This window comes from Protobothrops mucrosquamatus, unplaced genomic scaffold, assembly GCF_001527695.2.
Source record: "Protobothrops mucrosquamatus isolate PMUCROS unplaced genomic scaffold, P.Mucros_1.0 scaffold_63, whole genome shotgun sequence".
Classification (NCBI taxonomy): domain Eukaryota; kingdom Metazoa; phylum Chordata; class Lepidosauria; order Squamata; family Viperidae; genus Protobothrops; species Protobothrops mucrosquamatus.
The window spans coordinates 21,005-43,084 of record NW_015386139.1 but is presented as its reverse complement, the minus strand read 5'-3'; the positions used below and the strand labels follow the sequence as shown (position 1 = coordinate 43,084).

General features: G+C 34.1%; 1 protein-coding gene across 1 annotated transcript in view; it reads right to left on the bottom strand.

Annotated features, from left to right (window-relative positions):
• The window catches only part of DOCK3 (dedicator of cytokinesis 3), a 44,612-nt gene that overhangs the window by 6,966 nt on the left and 15,566 nt on the right, over positions 1-22,080 (bottom strand). The window contains exons 7-15 of the mRNA XM_029283454.1: positions 20,644-20,810; positions 18,244-18,330; positions 16,637-16,816; positions 15,640-15,723; positions 14,717-14,833; positions 13,796-13,917; positions 12,454-12,589; positions 11,455-11,536; positions 8,282-8,431 (exon numbers count right to left, since the gene is read on the bottom strand). Coding sequence (XP_029139287.1) covers positions 8,282-8,431; positions 11,455-11,536; positions 12,454-12,589; positions 13,796-13,917; positions 14,717-14,833; positions 15,640-15,723; positions 16,637-16,816; positions 18,244-18,330; positions 20,644-20,810 — 1,125 coding nt within the window. The remainder of the gene's footprint in view (positions 1-8,281; positions 8,432-11,454; positions 11,537-12,453; positions 12,590-13,795; positions 13,918-14,716; positions 14,834-15,639; positions 15,724-16,636; positions 16,817-18,243; positions 18,331-20,643; positions 20,811-22,080) is intronic.

The following is a 22,080-nucleotide window of genomic DNA, read 5'->3' as shown; positions in this document are numbered from 1 at the left end:
TCTTGTGGTGAACAAAGATGACATTGGCAGAAAGTGACCAACTGAATGAAACTACATCAGACAAGGACAAGAGAGTGGAATTTTACAAGGAATTTGAAAGTTATTTAATAAATACATCACAAAATGGCAGAGAATTATGCTATCATTTTTCATCAGGTTATCAAAGGGAGTTTGGGTGGCTTGAAGAACCATCAGGTTAGAGCAGCCGGGTTAATACGTCAATGAATTCTATAACTCCATTTTTACTGAAATAAAAGTATTTCTGGAACATCTGCCAGCATTAGCCTCAATGGCAGTGTGACTGTCTAAAAAGACCATCTGCCTGGGAAACTAGATGTACCAGATACTTGTGCACTTGGTTGGCCACTCTGAGAACAGATAGCTGGTTGAGATGGGCCAAAGGTCCAATTCAGCAGGGCACGCTTATGTTATTAGTTGCCTTTCTACATTTATATCATTTCATTTTAAAAAAAATGAACATATTTGATTGAATAGGAAGGAGTACTGCATGTTCAGCTTTGGCATATATTTTATACAGTACATCTCACTCAAACAATACTGTGTTTCCCCAAAAATAAGACCCACCCAGAAAATAAACCCTAGCCTGATTTTTTTGGGTGGACCTAATATAGGCCCTGCCCCAAAAATAAGCCCGGGGAGGATGGGCATAACCAGCACAAAAGGCAGCGAGTGCGTGGAGGACCATGTTATCCAACAGCCGCTGCAGCCTGCAGGCCCCTTGGCACCGCACAGGTAAATCCAAGTGCAGAGGTGGAGGGGAGGCAGGTGATCCGGGCATTTTGTGCAGCCACCTGACTTGTGGGAAGCTTGCGCAGTGGCACCAGCAGCAGGCGGAGGCATGGGGGGAGGCAGGTGATCCGGACTCGTTGTGCAGCTGCCTGCCCCAGTATGGCTGAAAGCAAGGCGAGAGATGTCCGGATCACCTACCTCCCCCACCCATGCCTCTGCCTCCACCTGGCTCCACTGCATACTTTTTGCCCAGAGGGAGACTAGAAGCTTCGTCTGCTTGCAAATGGGGCACCTGGAAATGGAGTGATTCACTTTGTTTCCAAGCGCCCCATAGGTACCCAAACACTTTTCGCCCGGACGGAGAAATGACAGAGACTGGAAGCTTTGTCTTCTGGCAAAAGGAAATAGTGTGGCAGGTGGAGGGAGGTGGCAGCCCAGTTCTTTGGCTTCCCTCGCCTGTCCGCACCGCTCTCCTCCTCATCTGAAGGCACGTTCCGCCAGTCCTGCCCTTGCCTCCCGAACGTCTGCCCTGGGAATCCCTGTAAACCGTTGCGGCCATGAGCAAGAAGATGATGGGAGGGAGTGGCCAGCTGGCCGCAAAGTCAGACATCCCCGAAAATAAGCCCTAATGGGTCTTTTGGTCCAAATATATATATAGGGCTATAAGTTCAAAACAAATTTATTTTTCCCCTCCCAAAAAAATTAAGCAGTTAAACATTAATCTGAAAATATTAAAACACTATTATAGCCAATTCTATCTTTCAACTGGCAGAACAGCATCGACAAGCATAGAAGCCCAATAGCATCTATGGGCTTTATCAATTTGCATATTTTCAAAACTATTCCAGAGGGTTGCCAACATATGAAAGCACTGTAAGAGGCTAAATTGATCTTTAGATTTTCCACTTTGATAGAAGTTTGTTGGAAAATTGCAGTTTTTCTACTCTTCAAAATGTATGTTGAAGTGTATAGCTTTTGAAAATTTAATCTGGGAAAAATGGTTACATTGCTCACCAATCTCCCAAATGATTAAATTTTCTGGAATTTTTTAGATATTTATAATGTCTCTAATTTATGCTTTAGGTTTATATCAACAACAATAAAGAAAATGAACTGAATAAGTACACTTGCTACAAGGGCTGTGACTGCCACTTGGTAAATTTTCCAGAACTAGGAATGTTGGAGCCCTTCGAACGGATCGGTCTAAAGCTGATCTGGCTTTCACATCAGTAGAAACATAGTATGTGGATTGTAGTAATAAATTAATTAGTAATACAGGGGAAAGCATTAGAGTTGCAGTTTTTCTCATGTTCAAATATACACAGCAAATACTTAATTCACAAAGCACATATGACACAAATGGTGTGAACCCTCAATCACTCACAATATTAACTTAAGTAAACATATTTTCCTCATCCTCATACGCACCTCAAAGATAAGGTTAATGCATATCTGAATAAAATACTGAACTTTTTGGAACATGAAAAATTGTACAATGGCACACTGAATGTCACGGGTTCCTCCTCTTTATCCAATATTTCTCATATTGTTTCCCAAATGCAGATATAGATATCATAAATTTCAAAAAGCACATGGCTCTAAGACAGTTACTGCTTTAACCTAGTCTGTAAAATGTAGTTGTGCAGCTTTTGGTATTGGAATTGGTGGTTAGCAAGGAGTCTCTCGCCTGGAATATTTGTTTATTTAATATATTATTCTTGTTAAATAGGGATAGGAAAGTTTATAACTATTTGTAGACTCATTTTGTAAAAGGGAGGAGAATCTATCAGTTTTTCTTTTTCTCAGTAACCAGCAGGGGTAGATTCTACCTGCTTAATGTTAAATTTATTTGATATTTGGATCATTTTTTTCCTTTTTTATACACAATTTATTTTACTTTTTTGTTGTTAGGTTTGGATGTACGTTTTTCTATTATTATTATTATTATTATTATTATTATTATTATTATTATTATTATTATTATTATTATTATTATTATTATTATTATTATTATTATTATTATTATTATTATTGCTTTGCACTTTATTCTTGTTATCTCTGTGTCTCTTTTGCTAATTTTTTTCCTGTTCACTCATTCGGAAACTACTGAATCAAAAAAGAGGACCATTTTCAAAGTAAAAGAACATGCAAAAAGTAATATTGTAAGTAACAGAACTTTGTAAATCCTAACCATTTGGAAAAGGTTTAGATATATTCTCTTACTAGGGAAAAGAAAGGTATTGACATCTTTTTAAAAAGAACACAATTTAACAGCAAATAGAATATCTAAGTTGCTTGTTATCAGATGTTTGTGGATAGCTCAGAGATATACTGGATGGATGCTTCATAAAAACATGCATCTCTGATCATACAAAATACCTATTTCCGGTATTACTTTTAGGTTGACATACTGCAAAAGAGCAGCACACTCACATTTAAATGGGAAGAAAGGCTCAATCATTTAAAGTTGTAAATACAATGGCATGCACATAGGAATCAGATAGTTGTTTGATCCATAAACAATGATATCAGAGGCATCTTTCAATCAGTATCTTTGACTCTGTCAATTACATAGTTCCTCTATTACAATAACTGAATTAGCAGGGAAGCAGTTTTCTCATCAATTAAATACCAATATTTTGTACAAAAATAACATCAAATCTTTACAACAGATGTCTTTGATAAAGGTGTTGTATAGAAAAATAACAATCTATAATCTATAATTAATAATCTATTTGTTGTACAATAAAATTGGCAGCTGAAAATGGGATATCTGAGAAATTTTGTTCATGCCACTGGACAAGCATCTGGAAGAAGTGCTCCTAGCCTTAAGAGAGGCTAAGATTGATAAGAAAATGATATGATTTATTATATAATTAGAATATTTTCTTCTTGAAGTTTTGAATTTACTTAGCTAAATCTGATTGAATTAAACACTCAGGGCTTATAAACAATCAGCGTGGTTTGATTGTTATTATCTCTGAGGGAGATGGGTAGTTCAAAAATGTGAAAAATAAATAAACATTTATTTTTTAATTAAATTTGTTTTTGTATATCCTGCCTCTTTTGGGATCACCCCCCCAATAAAATATAAAAATTACTCTTAGTGCTGTGCCATTGGAGTTTTGTTAGGTATTATGAACATATCAACATATAATCTTGCACATAGGAATGCATGAATATGTGGTACATTCATATTGCATTAAAGCTTGAAATGGTATTTACTACATATATTGAAATTGAATGACAGCTGATGGCCAAAAATATAGCATGAATCTGATCTACAGCTGACAACATTTGAAAAGAATAAATGACTATGAGAACATGAAATGCCTCTACTAAAAGATAGTATTAATAGTCCATCAGTGACAGAACCTGTCCATTCATTGCATTTAATTTACATATAATCATTACATACAGACATAAGTATGTGTGTGTGAGAGAGAGAGAGAGAGAGAGAGAGAGAGAGAGGGAGAGAGAGAGAGAAGGGCTACACATAAATCTTTAAAGAGTACAAAAATGTATTACAATGTGCCTTCTACATGCAAATATGGTAAGACAGTAGCTGCCATTACTACAGCCTGTCCACAATTCTGCAAACTAAATAATCCTCAGACAGCTTCAGTAGAAGTAATATATAATTCAGCCAATTCAGATACAAGCAATTTAAAATGTTTGATTTCATTGGATCAATTGCTGCATTAAATGCCCTCCTGATTTGCAGTATGCACAGCAACATCTGAGTGGATGACTTTGCTGACAGGAGAAAGAAATATGCATATTTTCAACCAACCCTAACCCCAATAAAATCATTACTTTTATTCAGGTGTATGTATGTCACATACATTTATCATTTTGGGAAGTCACAGTTCCAAAACGTTTGAGAACCGTTTCCTTCCTTAAAATTGTGAGTGAGATATTGAAGTAAGTTACGGCATAATAAAAAGATGCAGTTTTCATCTACTGGAGAAGAATTCTATAGTGTTCTATAATATTCAACTTCACTTAGAGAGAAGTGGGGAAAAACAGAGAGACTTTCAACTTTTTTTTAGCATAGCCTATACTTAGAATCCAGGAAAAAGTTCCTTATTAAATGAATTTTAATTGTTTATTTTACTATTTATACTTTAAAAACATAACATTTTCTACAATGACAGATAAATGTGTTAAGCATTACAACGATAGAAACAATCTCCATTTTATTTCTGTAATCATTATGGTGCAGTGGCTTTAAAATAGTAAATTGTATATGGACATGTTTAAAAACTGTCTTGCTTGCTTGTACAGAAAAAGAGTAATGCATCAAAGCATAGTGTCATACTGGGGCAAAACTTTCTCATTCCCTAAAACAAATAGTCCAGAATCCAAAGTTTCATAGCTGTTTCCTAAAAACATAGATGGGCATCTTATATAATGAAAAGTGCCTGAGTAGATGTAATCCAAAGTCTACTATTTTATTTCCATCAGTTCTCAATCACATTGTCCTTCAGACTACGGATTCAGAAATGTAAACTAAGGAATGATTAATCTATTTCCCCTTATCATAGTTATATTTTTAAAAAAGTTAAGAGTGAACCATAAGTACAGAGCTTTTCCAAAAATATCTCTCAGTTCATGAAAACTCTTGTCAGTTTTCAGGGATTCATGCATCTTGAAGAATTAGTCACAAAGATACTTTGCTTTTTGTTAGCTGATGGACATAGCATAAGTGAAGAGTAGACAGAGCGGTTTCTTCATAGATTCCTCATAGGAGAAGGGAGGGACTGTTGTTAAACTGGCAAAGAAGATGGAGTCTTAAAAAAGAACACGAGAAGAAGTAAGTTTTGGAAGACAGTTTTGGAGGAATAATGTACGGCAATCAAAGACAGATCTAAACAGTATTTGTTGTTTAAGATTTGTTGTTAGTTTTAAGGAAGAGCCAGAGGTAGAACTAGCTCAGTATGCTTAGCCTCTTTCTCATATCTAAATAAAAAAGCACGAATGGAATTTAAACATAGAAATACCTACATTTGTAATTCATTGCTATGCTAATATACGCACTTAACAAGGTATAGTTTATCAGTAGCAGGAAGAAGCTTTACTTTGCCAGTAGAGATGTTAATACTCAGTCAACATTTAAGCTGATTATACCTTTAGGAGAAGAAAACACCCACATCAAAATTGCTTGGATAGTTGCTTCTAACTTAAGCTACTGTTGTTACCATTCAAGAGAGCAGTGGAAGGCAGAAGACCAAGAGAAGACTTTGGCCTTATCTAGTTTTCAATAACCCTTGCAAAGGAATCTTACATAAAACGGAAGCTAAAGACTTGCCTTGGTTTGGTGTAGTAATAAAAGAGAAGGAAATTTTACAACTTGTGTCTGGGATTCTGAATCTGCATTAAATCCTAGGAATCCACAAAACCCTGTGACTTTTGTAATCAAGCAGAGGCTTTGGTTTATGGAAAAGGGTGACCAAATGATTTTCTCAAGATTCTCCTTTCTTGCTGTTCCACAAAACAAGCCCTGTTTCATCGAAAGATCCAAGCCTTTTGAGTAGGTTTAAAGAATGTGGAGAGCTGCTAAAAAGATGGGGCACTGACTGAAATTCTCTTTATGCTTTCTATGTACAAAAACTTCTGATAGCTCAGAAAGCATTCTGGGAAAGAAAGATATCATTAATTACACTCTGTTTTTTCTTTTTCCTTAGGGAAAATGTGTGAGTTACTCAAATGTGCAAACATAGTTCTTCTGCAAGATAATTAAACTGAAGCGTTTACATATTATGTATGTTGTGAGATTATAATTCAAATTATACTTCATCTGTTTATATTAAAGGCATGTTGATATAGCATAGTATTCTTTATAATTATATAATTATTATAAGAGGAAAACAAGTTATGAATACCATACTGTGTTTCTGAGCAAAGAAATGAGATGAAAAATATTTAAAAGATACTTAGAAACATATATGTTCTAAATCATTTGTTCCATTTTCTAGATGCACATAAAACTTAAGACTTGTAAGTCTCTATATAGCTAACATAAAGCTAAATTTTTGGCATACATTTTCACTGTGAACTCAAAATCTCACAATTCATTATCTCTCATTTTGTACATCTGGTATTCCTTATTCCTAAATAACTTTGTTGTACAACAAACATGTATTGATCAGTTCATATTTGCTAAATCTCTTAACATTCTTTTAAATGCAAGTCTAATATTAATCTTCTACTATATAATTCTGATTATTATGTAATTATTTATAAACTTGATTTGCTGCTTAGGCAGAGGAAAGAAAAATCTGATAAAATAGCACGAATTACCAGATTGCTCCCACTATGAATATAGCAGGGAGCCATCTTGAAAATATATTAACTACATTTAAATATTGTTTTTGAACAGAATTAATATATTTTTGCATGGAACGTTCCTATTTTAATTTCAGGTGAAACCTGATATATAAAATATGAGGCCATGGCAACCAGTGCTTCTCTAGCATTAGTCCACAGGACAAATCCTTACAGAGGGACACTAGTCCTCCTTTTCAATAAATTCATGGAATAAATACAACTGTTAGTGCAGTCATGATCTTATTAACAATAAATATGGCACCCTATTATGTAGCATGTGAAGGAGTAAGCACTTCAGTTTTTTTGTATTTAGATTTATGAAACAAATATATGAATGTTTATTTAATATGATTGACATTACATTAGTTGCTAATTACAGATATATATAGAAATTTTATCTCAGTATTGTCATCCAAGAATAGCTAGTGCTTGTAGAATCCTTATGGAAGTTTTATCTGTGCTCTAAGTTCAATTCTGAAGGAAGGGTATGTACTAGATCAGAAATTCATAACTAGCATTTGTGGGGAAAAAGATCATATGACTTCTTACACTGATAATAAATAGCATTTTGAGTTATACTTTAGAATGCAGATAAATTAATCTGTGAAGCAAAGCTTCTTAAAGTTGCTTTATGCATTATGTTTTACCAGTCTAAGAACAGAATATAACTATAGAAAATGGATTAATACAGGATACTTTTTATTTCAGTGGTATGAATTTAGAATATACCAGCATTTTGCTAGATAGTACTACTTTCAATAGTACTTTGAGATTTTTGTAAACTGCAAATGAAACAGCTCGACATATTATTTTTATTCACTAATATTTACTTCATGAAATAGAATAATATGCCAGGAAGAAAAGTATTCTTTTAATTTGAATTTCATGTCATGCTGGCTTATGAAAGGGCCAATCAAAATACTCAATATTTTGCTGAAAATTAAGAAATTGTTGAAAAAGTGTAGTGACTGACATATCATTTAGGCCAACAATGATCCTTGATATCTCCATTCAGTTAGTCAAGGCTCAGTAACAATTTCTGAAATCACGGTGGAATCTATGGACACTGAATAGATACAGTGAAACCTGTTGATGAATGTGGCACATTTTCTGACTGAACGGGGTAGGCTACCACAAGCTAGCGATCTTAACAGAAAGGCCAAGGACTGAAAGAGTCATGGAGACCAATCTCTCTTCTCACCTCTAGAGGTGGTCCCTCCAGGACAGAGATGAGGCACATTGGTGGGGGCAGTGTGGGAAAGCTTGCACTGCTGCCGCCCAGGCTGTATCTGTTCTGTGGATAAATAGAGGGCTTCAGCCTCCAGAGTTGTCAATCCAGCACCCTTCAGCACTAAATTAAAAAGAATATAAATAAATATAAAAGAATTGAGGTAGATTGGCAAAGCTAGGCATTTGAAACATGGATTGTATCTTACTTTAGTGCCAGTGCTTATTTGACGTATAAAATCATTAAAATTAAAAAGCACAAATGAATGAACGAAAACCTTGCTATTTTTGCACCAGGATCAATATGGTTTGCTAAACAATATCATCCTCCATGGTGGTTTCATAAAAATACATTATTAATGAAGCATCAAAATGATTTTAATTTTTCTATTTTACTATTTTCTAGAATTTCAAATTGTTTATCAGTTACTCTGGGGACACTGTTTAAAAATAAATGATAACATTTCAGTATATGTCATAAACATATACTGAAGTACGTAAACATTTCTTTCTATATGAAGCTAAAGGAATAAAAAGTGATCATTTTGTTTACTTTTTAATTCTTTTTGAGGGAAATGCTGATTTATTTATTAGCTCTCCATTAAACAGATTGTCTGGTCTCTCTAGAATCAAAACAGTGGGAAAGCTTTTTGAAAAATTCAGCATATACAAATCCAGTATGTTACCAGCAGTTATAATAATATTCTTCTGCAAAATGCATACTTCTAGATTGATACAATTAGTTTACAAGTATGAGGTCACATATTTATTTATCCCCATTATTATTATATCATCTTACTAATGTTAAATACTTTTGCATCAATTTATATGTAATGTTCAGTCCAATATAAAAGGAATTGTTACATCTGGTACTTAATGAAAAGAAACCAAAATTATTTTTAATGGCATGATTTCTCAATAAAGTTCCTCTGGAAAATAAAAAGCAATTACTTTTTTAAAAGTGGGGAATGTTACTAAGAAGTGATGTAAAAACAAAGAAACTATTACTTTCTGATTATATATCATACAGTTTACATATATGTATCTCGAAATATTATCTCAGTGCAAGAAATTCATGTTTAGCTCCCTCAGTTAATGTATACCAACTATTTACTTCCCCTATATTTAGAAGACTCATCTTTTTTTGACAATTTACTTAAAGGTAAAAGATCAGAAGGGGTATACTGTAGACCAGGGGCAACAAACTTTTTGGGAATGGTAGAAGCTTTTATAATTTTGAGACCAAAGTTGTTGATCAGCAGTGTCCAACTTTCCGGCTTTGCGGACCGGCAGCGTTAGTGGCAGAGACGGGGAGAGGTACGGTTATGCATGAGCAGCGGGTGAGTGTGTATGTGTGCAGCTCATGCAAATGGAGCTTTGCACACTTGTCCGCTGCTTGAATAAGTGGAGCTCCGCGCACTTGTGTGCTCACCCACTACTTGTGTTGCCCAGTTCCAAATGGCCCATGGCCCAGTACCAGGCCGTGGCCTGGGGCTGGGGACCCCTGTTGTAGATAGTCTTGCAAAATAGTTTCTGGGAATGGAAAACTTCTGCAAAATGGCTACCATAAGAGATATAACTAACTACAAAGTAGCATTTCATCAGAAACGTAATGCTACTCCTATAAATTCTCTCATAGGATGCTTCCTATCACCCATACGTATTTTGCTCCTTTTTTCTGTGCCCATTTCCAAAGAAAATCCTCAGCTAAAACCTCCAGATATATTTATATTTGAAGAAAGCATAAGGGTCCTGGGAACCCTGGAAAATAAGAATGATTTTGGAGGCTACCATTTCGCTTTGTAGCATTACATTGTCTAAACTCTAAAGTTTTATATTAAAGATTATTTTCACTCTAAGTCGGGTAGAACACAGAGCATGTTGAATGCCAAGGGAGATCACCCTGGGCATGTTAGTACTGTGGGGCAACAGTTTGGGAACCCAAACCATGAGCTTTTACAGAATAAGATTTTTGTTCATTTACTGAGTTTCTATATCAACTAAAGGTAATCCTCGACTTACAACTATTCGTTTAATGACTGTTCAATGTTTCAATGGCACTGAAAAAAAGTGACTTATGACCGGTTTCCATATTTACAACCATTGCAGCATCCCCATAGTCACGTGATCAAAATTTGGACAATTGACAATGACATGTATTTATTATAGTTGAACTGTCCCGAGATCATGTGATTGCCATTTGTAACCTTCCCAGACAGCTTCTAACAAAGACAATGGGGGAAGCCAGATTCACTTAATGAACACATGATTCACTTAACAACTATGGCAAAAAAAGGTCATAAAATGGGCAAAACTCAAAACTCAAAAATGCTCTGTTGTAAGTCAAGAACTATCTGTGATCTCTTTTTGTACAATGCATATTTCAACAATTTTTTCTTTTCTAAGTATTATATCAATTATTGGGAAGATCCTCTTTGTTTCTTCTATCTATCTAAAGCTTTGAAGGTTTATTCACAACACAATAGTGAAAAGAGTTTTTTATATCTCCCAATCCCCTCTCTAATTGCTCTTGTCTGGGTAGAATTAAACTGCAAGGCTGATAAAGATAGCACAATCAATCTGGGATTATCTCAGACATACTCCCAATTTTATTTCTATATTTCAGAATAATAGAATAACAGTTGGAAGGGCCTTGGATATCTTCTAGTCCAACCCCCTGCTCAGGCAGGAAACCCTATATCATTTAAGAAAAATGGTTGTCCAATCTCTTAAAAACTTCCAGTGTTGGAGCACCAGCGGTGGAATTCAACTGGTTCGCACCACTTCAGCAGAACCGGTAGCTATTTTTTTGTTGCCCAGGCCCAAAATGGACTTCCGGAAGAGGCATCCACACAGAGAACTGGTTGTTCACATATTTGAATTCCACCACTATGGAGCACCTATAGCTTTTGGGGGCAAAACAGTGATAGATATAAAATCTCCTGGATGTCCCTTTGCCCTGTTCTAAGAGCAGAACACCAAAATATCCTATAGTGTCCAGGAAATCTAGGCAGAATATGGTACTGCAGTTGAAAGTCACTTTCCGTGAGATGGGCTGCTATATAAATTTAATAAATAAATAAAAAGCAATTATCTCAGCCATTTGTAGGACTTTGCATTACTTTATCTTAAATGCCTCATTCATACCTCTTGCACTAGCAGGTGCAGAGTTGATCATTTGAGATGGCGCAGAATGGGTAGAGCTCAAGCTTGAGGTGGAAGGACTGGCCTGGGAATAAGCAAAAGCAACCGTGATAAGTAAGTTCAAATATTTATTATTAAGGAGCCTGTGATATATATGACAATATTAACAAGATGAAGGACTTGGGGAAAATAGTTTATTTATTTTAAATACTTATAATGCCACCCATCTTATTTGTCATATCCTTGGGTGGCTCACAATTTGCTTCATAGCACCTTTATCTTACATAATTAATACAATTCATATCCAATATTGCAAAATGTACTCACTAGTGCTTTCCATGCAATGTAAAAGAAATCTACATTCCTTTAACTTTATACTTCAAGTTATTATTTGTACACTCAGGCATATAGGACTGCACTATTTGGGCCAGTGTGAAATTTTCAATTCTTCAAACAGAGTAACCTGCTATAAGAAGTTTATCTATCTATGACTCTAGAGAAGCAATAAAAAGGCAAAAGGAACAGCAGAAAGAAGATTTTGGTAGCTCTGGAATATTCATTTTACCTCAGCAGGTGCAAATCTTGAAGGTTCTCACAAAGGATAAATAACGGATTATAATGTCCTTGTCATCAGGTCTGGTATCATGGAGCCCTTAGATCGGGGTGTCAAATTGCCGGCCCATGGGCCGGTTTCATATACTGAAGCAGCAACCACCACATTGCCGGCAATGCAAAAAGAGTCCTGATATGTCGCAACACATCACATGACATGGCGAGTTTGACACCCGTGCCTTAGATAGAACCCTTTGGAGAACTGTGGCCCCGAAGAAAGATATTTTGCCTAAGGCCTCATAGGCAAGTTAATGGCATAGACAATAGATACCTATTATGCTACAGTAGTAACTTCTACAAGCACATTGTATATAATCTATAGTTTTCTGTAAAATAATCATGAATTATATATACTGCTTGCAATATGTTTCTAATATATTTGCATGATACCTGCATGTGGTACACATCCTCTGCATTTTCTCCAACAGAACTGTCTGTTAATATAACCATATTTCCTGTTTCACTTGATGTATGGGAAGAAAGGGAAGATGACGAGTGTCGGACTGTACCCAGCATATTCAATGGGCTACAAAAAATATACAAAACTGCTATTAACAAATATTTTCTTAAGCTTGTTTAATGAAGAAAAGTTCATGCTGAAACATGCAGAACTTCGAATTCTTATACATGTCTGTTCATAACATGTACAGACAAGCATTTTTTATTTCTGAATGGAAAACATTAGCAAGTTAATATACTGTATATATATCATTCCCAATTGAAAATAGTTAAAACTAGCAATATAAATATTTTCATCATACTATTCTCTTTTGAAATAAACAGGTGAAGAAAAAAGTAGTACTGTATTCTATCCAGATATTGTCTTTTCTTTTTTAAACTAATAATCTCTCTTTTCCAAGTTCTCATCAACTCCATCTAACCATCTTTTTATTTCCTCTCAAAAATATTAATTCCTTGTTTGTATATTATTTTTGCAATTCAGTCTTCATTCATTTTATCTATATGATCAAAAAAGCTGAGTATTTCTTTCATACTGATTGCTTTTGTAATTCAAATTTATCTGACAGCACCCATTAATTTATGACTCTGTTCTGGTTTTATCCCATACACTTAAGTAACCCACTTCCATTTCAGCATATGTTTTTCTTGACACACCCAGACTTTCAGTTCTGAATGAATCATGGTTTTATACACAGCCATTTTGGTTAAGATGGGGGTTTTTTTTGACAAACGTTCATTCATTCCTGACATCTGAGCACTATTTTTCTACCTACATTTGCACATTTTAAAATTTCTCCATCATTTTCCCGTCTTTAATAAATATTCTAAGGTGCACTAAATCATTTTCTTCTTTGTATTTTCATCATTAATGTGTAACTTGCAATCATTCAGCCTATATAAGTATGTTGGTCTTCAATAACATCAATTTTCAGATATTAATAACTGAAAAAATATTGTTTTTATTAAACCTGATTGATAATCATTATGATCTTATTTTATTACCTGTTAATGTCAGGTTACTACATAAATAATAAGAAAAATAAATGTTCAGACAGCAAAAACAATCTTATAGGAAATTTAATTCCACAATAATGAAGTGAATTTAAAAGTCTGGCCTTTTATTTATTATAACTTTGAATAGTCCAAAAGTTTTGTTAATGAGACTTTTTAGTTACATGTGGCAGGTATATTAATTATTCAATTTCAGATGTTATTTGAAAATGCAGATACAGAAAGACTCTTCTAAAATAGAACGTGTTTAAAATATTACCTGTGGCGATGCATCACTTTGATGCTCTCTGGACTCATTGGACTGTGTGATACAAGCATATTGCTGCGTGGTGTGCTTGTTCCTGAGCAGGCTGGACTCAATTTTTCCAGAGTGGGTAACTCCTGTAAAGGGCATTAAATGCTAGTTGTGAATGGATAAGGCAGAATATAAATATTGTTTATAAAACTATATACAACCAATATGGCCTGTCCACCAGCTCTATTTGTTGGGAAGATAATACAAATAAAATAAGCAAAGATGAAGAAACTGAAAAATTGAGTTATGGTGACAAAATTCACTTCCAAAACATAACAGGAAGATCAACAGTAGAGACAAAAAGTATGGAAATTCTGTATCTTAGAATAGCATTAATAATGTTTTGTTTAAACTGGATTATTTCTTGGCATGGAACCACAACATGAAGATAATAATATCACAAAGACACTACATTAACAATGTGTGTTTAATGTGTTTATTTATTTATAAAATTTATTGGCTGCCCATCTTATCACAGAATCATATCTCAATGCTGAATTTCAGTGAAACAAAAAACAAAATGATTCAAATATATAATTCTATTTTTTATTTTATATATGAACTGAAAACTAAAATATGTTTATTAGCTCATTCATTATCAGCCAAACAGTTCTTTCATGTACTTGCAAGTATTGGTTATATATGGATGATGAAGCAGTCAAGACCATATAAAACCATTCACTGGAATAATATCTAATTAAGGAAAAAGTTAAGGTACAATGGCTAACTAGACACGAGTGGTATCCAAAATGTATTTCTGTTAACAATATCATACATCTCAAGTGTTACTAAAAATTCTGTCTCAGAGTTTAAAAGTACAAATTTATATTTATTCTATTTTATAAGACATATTGGATAAGGTCAAAAATACTGTTATGAACTTACATGGTACAAACTAGATCGCATCATTTGAAATTGGTCAATTAATTTCTTATGGAGTGGACGCATCTCGGGATGTACAAACTTCTCATGTACTGCCAGACCTATTCCTAGGATATGTACCTATTAAAATTAAAATCACAACTTAATATTCAGTTTCAATGAGACTACAGTATAATGCTTTCAATATTGTAAGGTTACTAAAAATATTTAAACATTGTGGCTATTTAAATTATAATTCATGATTACTAGATATGATTTCCAGATTTTACTAGTAAGAATTGTAAATGATATCTAAGCAATAATTGATTTACTTCCCTGGTAACTATTCTGAAACAAACTTTAGTAGCAATGTTAAGACTATGAAATGATAACAGTTTTAATTGGAAAGATAACAAAAATGCAGATATATATTGAAAGGTAATTGATAAATTGTTTGTTTTAAGTAACTATGAAACAACCTAGCACACTGGTATTTTTTTTATCTGAAAATGAAATGTGAGTTTGAGAGCATAATCTTTTTTAAAAGATTTGTTCTACAAGTGTGTACACTTCTATTTTTATACTATTGAAGATGCAAGTAGCTAATACAGGTTAGCAAACAGCATTTTTTAGATTTGCATTGTCCCCACTTTCTTAGTTTTCAGTTATTTTCAAGTATCTGTATTTGTTTTATACATCTGGTACATTATGTTATAAAGGTAGACATCGAATTCTATATTTCTACATTTTTTTGTTTTGTCATTAAATTCTATAGTTGTTTTAGAATATGAGAATAAATCAAATATATATGTAGTATAATGTTCTGGTCTTCACTATTTTATATAGTTTGAATAATCCCATGTTATTTTGCATTATTATAGATAATATTAAAAGAAACAAATTTTATTACAGTATTATTTATTTTTATTTTAAAAAGATAAGAATACCTGTTCATGCATCAATTCTTTCAACTGTGTGATTTTTTCTGCATCTCCAGGATGAGAGGAGATATAATCCCTATCAAAAAATGCCTGGAGAAGAAAAATAATAAGTTGTACTTTGGAAATAGCCTGTTTCTTAATAAATGTAAGGAAGAACAAAAATAATCCTTGGTAGCTTTATTTTTTATACATGACTATGGAATCCATTTTAAATATTTTGTCACCTTCTCCTCCCATTTTATGCAGCCTATATTTTCCCCTTTCTTGGATTTTGTAAATTCAAAAGCCAACACATAAATCAGTGGCAAAGGAAATTTGCTCTAGGATAGTGCGCAATTTTTAGTAGACCAAATTTATTTTAAATTTCAACAGTAATACTATCAACATACTTCTTCACAAAATCCTGAAACTTTCATTTGTTTATTTCATTGTTTAATTCCACTGAACAGTAGATGAGAAATAAGCAACTTCAGAAATCATCAATATAAAAGTGTTTTGTGGATTTTCTGCATGCAGATAATCCAGAAATAATTTTACTAATTTACATTTTAAGTAAAATCAATATTACTTAACAGCTTAGTTGTTGAAAAGTAATGAATTTTTAGCAATTGTCATTATCCTTCTCTTTAGACATATATCCAACATTATCAAGATGACTTTCATTATTTTATTAACACAGCAATTTCTAAGGAGCATTTATTATTTGTAATTATTATAATTACAAACTTTTATCTTTTCAATGAATTTCATATTTATACAAACAATAAAATATGATGCTATAACAATTTACTTATATATAGAAGGTAGAATTGCCCAAAATAAAATAGTTATTGTTGTTTAGACTAGAATACCGACATAAAGCTAAGTATTGTGTTATAATTATGAAAAATTGACACGTTTCTTATATAATTAAACATTCTTATATACTGTTAAAGACAACAATGAAATATAACTGTATTGTGAAAAGCTGCTGAAAATAACAATCAGAAGAGTCTGAATTTACCTCCTGATAACGGGCTATACCACCATTCACAGCAGCGTCAATAACTCCATTCAGGCACATACTGAGTAGATTAATGTTCCCATGCATTTGTTTGTGTTGGTACTGGCTTATCAGTGTCCTTAGCTCCTGATTTTTGTTCTCTACTACTTGAATGGCATTTTCTAGTGGGCTTACTTCAACCTATAAGACATACAATCATGTATCAATATTATCATTATCATATATCATTATCATATACCTTCATCCTAAGTATAAATAAATGTAGTGCCTCTTCATCCCTTCTAATATTAAAAAATTACTGGTATCTCTTCATGTTATATCCCGTCTCTTATCTATAGGCACATTCATAAAATATCATCAGTCTGGGTGTCAGCAGAAAGCCCAAAAGTAATAACACATCTTGTTTTAACTTTGTTCAAATAAGCTAACTTTATATTCCTTTCTTTTTCTTCTAATAATCTTCAGTTCAGACAAATATTATTGTAGGATTTGATTTCTTATCCCATCACATTACAGTTCTTCAAGTTTTAATAAGTCATTTTTGCAAATCCACTAAGAAAAAAAATATTCAGGTCACTTTCTTGGTTTATGATTTGTATTTTCCTTATCATTTTAAAAATAATGATCAGTTTCTTTTGTATATCCAATGAGACATCCTTTTCCAAGTCCTTCCTTGTAAATCCACTTTCAGTACCATCTCTGTCTGTCAGATAAATTTTGTTCTACATCAGTCATTTCTTTAATAACATCTTTTGGACATAATCTATCCATAGCGGTAGACATCATGACTGATACTGCTGATATTATGGCTGCTAATTTGGGGGTCCATTCTTCAAAAGTCTTCTTTAATAGTTTCAATGTTATAAAGTTTTGCATCATTTTATAGGTCCTAGTTAATTAACATCAAAAATAGGATTGTGTTTTGTCCTTCTGCCTAGAATCTTTAGTCCCATCTAGTATCCAGTTTTTAAAATCATAAAATAAGTTATCTTTATGCCTTGCAAAACCCAAAAGAGATCTGTTTCTAGTGAGAAGCTGTTCTTTATCAATTCCAAAAACTTATTGTAAAAGTTTCTATATTCCAAATTTATCTGAACTCTTAATCTGTTTGTAACGTTTAAAGATCAATATTTTATTTAACTTTTTACTGTTTACTTCAAATTCTTTAAATTCACATAGTATTTTCAAGCATTATAATAAGCAATTTACAGAGTAATTAGAAAGTGAGTCTAGCACACCTCACTTTCCTTTAAAAGGCACCAATTGCAATTGCAAGCAAGAGGACAATTCCTGTTTCCCAACAGTTGCAGTTTCCTTGCAGGAAATAGCCATCCTGAGCACGTATGGACAAGTTTTTGTCCTCTCTATCTCTTGAAGTTCCATGGTTCCCTGGTCTTTGTTATGGTTGTCAGTTCTATTTTTGTGGAGACATCTTCAGTGGAACACTCCTCTCCTGGGAGCCCTTCTATTAAATTAGACTTAATTATGTGAAACACTCATTTGTTACAAGCACATTTAACATTTTATTTTATCCATTAGATAAAAAATTACCCACTCTTTCTCTTTACTTTATACCTTAACTTAAAATAATAAAAATAATAGATTACCAATTCTCGTCTTTCCACTTCAAACCACCGAGAGATTCCAGGTAAACCGTGAGTCAGGGTTAGAGTGGTACGTTCAATCCACAAGCTCTACAAAGAAAAACAAAGCTTGACAGAATAATCAGGTTTTCACTAAAAGTGGGTCAAGAAGGGGGCAATTACACATGATGGGGAGGGACTGTTCCAGAGAAGGGGAAGTGGCTGAAAAAGTATATTTATAAGGTCCCCGAAGGTGAAAAGTCTTTAATTGAGTGAATGAGTGATCTTATTGTGTAGGCAAACATTACAGGGAGAAAACAGTCCTGCAGATAACAGGCTCTGAACCATGAAGGGCTTTAAAGGTGAGAACCACACTTTGAATTGCATTCAAAAGGCAACTGGCAATCAGCTGCACTAGTTGCCAGTTGACTTCAGAATACAATTCAGAAGTTACAGGAATGTTTCAAGTGCATCCGTCGTTTCTCAAGCTGCTGAATGTTCTTCAAGGGAAGCCCCATGTAGAACTTAATATAACAGTCCAATAGATAGGAAGTCACTCCTGTCTTTCCAGGAAAAGTAGCAATTGGCAGACTAGATGAAAGCAAATTCTTTTTAACCTTAACTACCCCTAGCTCTTAAAGCAGGATCCACTAGTTCAACCCTCAAATTGCAAAGTAATTCTGCTCAGGGAAGTGCAATTCTATTTAGAATTAAGGATGTAATTTTACTGGAAAGTGCCAGAAATCTGCAGATGATGGGTCTAGGGCTTGATCCCCTGTGATCCTGACCGAAAACATCATTTTAGCAATTGCCATCATATAATGTTTTTCCCCCACTCATAAACTTCAGAGATGGTTCAGAAGGATACAGTATTATTGAAAGCTGCTGGGATACCAAGAAGGATGGTTGCATTACTCTTATCTCAGTTCTGCCAGATTAGTTTTTAATTGTGCTGAAACTAGGCAGAAACAGATCCAGATAATCTGTTGTAGTCTAACCAATTTCTCCATAATCTTCCCCAAGAAGGAGAGGTTGGAGACAGATTGACAGTCCTCCAGTAAAATGGGGCCAAGCAATGATTTCTTAAGGCAGTGGTTCTCAACCTTTTAAATGCCGTGACCCCAACCGGTCGTAAGTCGAGGACTAAACCGGTCGTAAGTCGAGGACTACCCAACCGGTCGTAAGTCGAGGACTTTCCCTGCCCAGGAGCGCCACGCATGCGTGGTTCCACCCCCTGCGCCGGCTGAGGCGTAGCTGGCAAGCGGCAGAGACGGAGCAGGCCGACCACCAGCTGGCCCAGCCCAAGGGAGGTAACGTACCCACCGGAAAAGGGGAAAAAAATGGCGGACAAAAAAAATGGCGGACAAAAAAAATGGCGGACAGCCTTGCTTGGCGACCCCCATGAAATGGTCGATCGACCCCAAATGGGGTCCCGACCCACAGGTTGAGAACCACTGTCTTAAGGAGAGGGTGCATCATCACCTCTTTCAAAGTATGCAATAATATACCCTCTTTCAAGGATGCATTTTACCATCTCCCTGACTGAGCTTTCTATAATCTCCTTGGCAGTTTTCACCAACTAGAAGGGGCAGAAGTCCAGACCAAAGGTGGTTGGGTTGCAAAGGACCAGATCACACGCAGGATCAAACTCATCTCAGATAACTCAGATAACACCTAAGTACTCACTAAACTCCTCTGAACCTGCTCAGCTGGCATCAAGCTCCAAGTGAATCTGAACAACTATGTCCTTCAGATGCCTAAAAGAATTTTCACAGTGGCTTCTTGTGGATACAATAGGAGAGTGAAGAAATATCAATATTTTGCCACACTTATCACTATGGTGTAGACCTTGATATGGCTCTTATCCATGCTAGGTCATATTCTGCTTTTTGTTTTGCTCCAGTAGTACACTAGGTTTTTTTTAATTTGTTTCATTTCATGGAACTCCTCAAAAAAGCAACAACCTCCCCGTCCTCCAAGTCTACAAATTGGGAGAAGACATTCAATTTTGTTCACGGACACTGCAACTTTCCTATTTCAGCAGGAAGTTCAGGCCTTGGCTTCTGAAGCATCTTCTAGAAACTATATAGTTTCATTAGCTCCCTCAGTCAGATTAATCAAATTTGCAAAAACCTGTATTTTTAGTCTGTTATTGCATAGTGCTGTGCATCCCTAAACAGAATTATGTCTTATAGAGCTCAACAAGGCTTACTTTTGCACCAGCTGAGCTGCTTTACAAGATCTACTTTTATATCATAAAGCTGCAATCAAATATTCAAAGATTTTAGTTGCTATTATTTTTGTCAACATTAAAATTGTTTAACACTTGCTTTGAGGATAGCAATAATTCTATGAGCTCTTACATATATCTAAAAGTTCAATATATTTTGCATAAAATGTTAATATATTAGGAAGAATTAGAACCTTAAATTCATTTTCCTTGTCTTTGGGGCCCTTGTGAAAAGGCCTATCATAGCGGAATTTCCTGATGTTGTTAACTCGATAGAAGCTCTTTATGCGATCAGGGACACGATCCATATGTAGTACATCAATATTGTCAGGAATTGGAGTCACTGCATAGATTTGCAAGTCTGTAATAAGAGTCCAGTCAAAGGAAAAAAAACTACATGCAATACAAAAGAATACAGATTAGCCTTACATGTTGCATAGTAATATTACAGTTCTTTATTATTTTTAATATTCTTTTTAAACCATACACGCGCCCCTGAAACTCATGCAGGATAGAAACTACAATGTGAATCTGTGCAATTTTAGCAACTATGGCATCCTATGACATACACTTGCTAACATCATGTAGTTCTAACCTGTTCCTCCAAATGAAATAATTGAAAGTGAGATGAAGGGCACTTTCAGTTTTATTTCCTTCCCATTTCTATCTGCATCTTGATCTGTTATAAAATACTATTGGATGAACATTTTTTACAATGATACTCATTGGACCTTGTTCAATAATTTTCCATTTCTATCGTGTTTTTAAAAGCTCTTCTGAGCCCTAATTTGCTTTAAATTTAGCCCTAATAAAACAAATACTCATTTTCCTTTTTTCACTATTTTTTCATAAGGAAACCACAGTTTAAATCAACATTATCACAGGATTTAATCCATTTTTATCTGGACATCATTTCAAGTTTGCAAAAGGATTTGTAATAGAACTTTATATTAGAATTTGCATTAAAACTTTGGTGTTTATTTTGCTGTGCTATGTAAGTTTCCTGTTTTTATTTCTCTGTACAAGATGTATAATTATGATATTTCAGCCATTTATGCCTATTTTAGATTGTGCATGAATATTTAATTTCTAGTTTGAACTTTTAGTGATCTGGAATTAAAAACTGCAATTCTTCCTCTATCTCTTTACAGCAAGTTATTTTTTTTAACTTCAAGTAGACAGCACTAAAACAATTTTTATTTCCATCAAAATTCCTATAGTTTTTTTTCTTGCCAGTGGTTTTTTTTCTATACTGAAGCAATTTATTATGTTACTCTGGATTTTACTATTGCTGAAAATTCAGTTCTAATTCTCAGCCTAATTTAATTAAGTTTTTATTTTAAAAATGCCCAGGTTTAGGGGCAAATATTACCATCAATTCTTTTTGTTTCATCGAAGTCTAAGGTCACATTTAGTTTTCATTTCAATTTATTAAATTTAGTTACTAAATTTTGCTTCTTAACAACAATATCCAATACATTCACAATCAAGGCCTCTCAGAAATGTAAAATAATAAAATAAAATAAAGTGCTAGTTTTTAAAGGTTCAGCAGGAACGTCATTGCATCCCTTAACTTATTTTTAACAGTATGCTATTGTCAGTGAATGTATGAACATTTCCCTCTGCCCCAT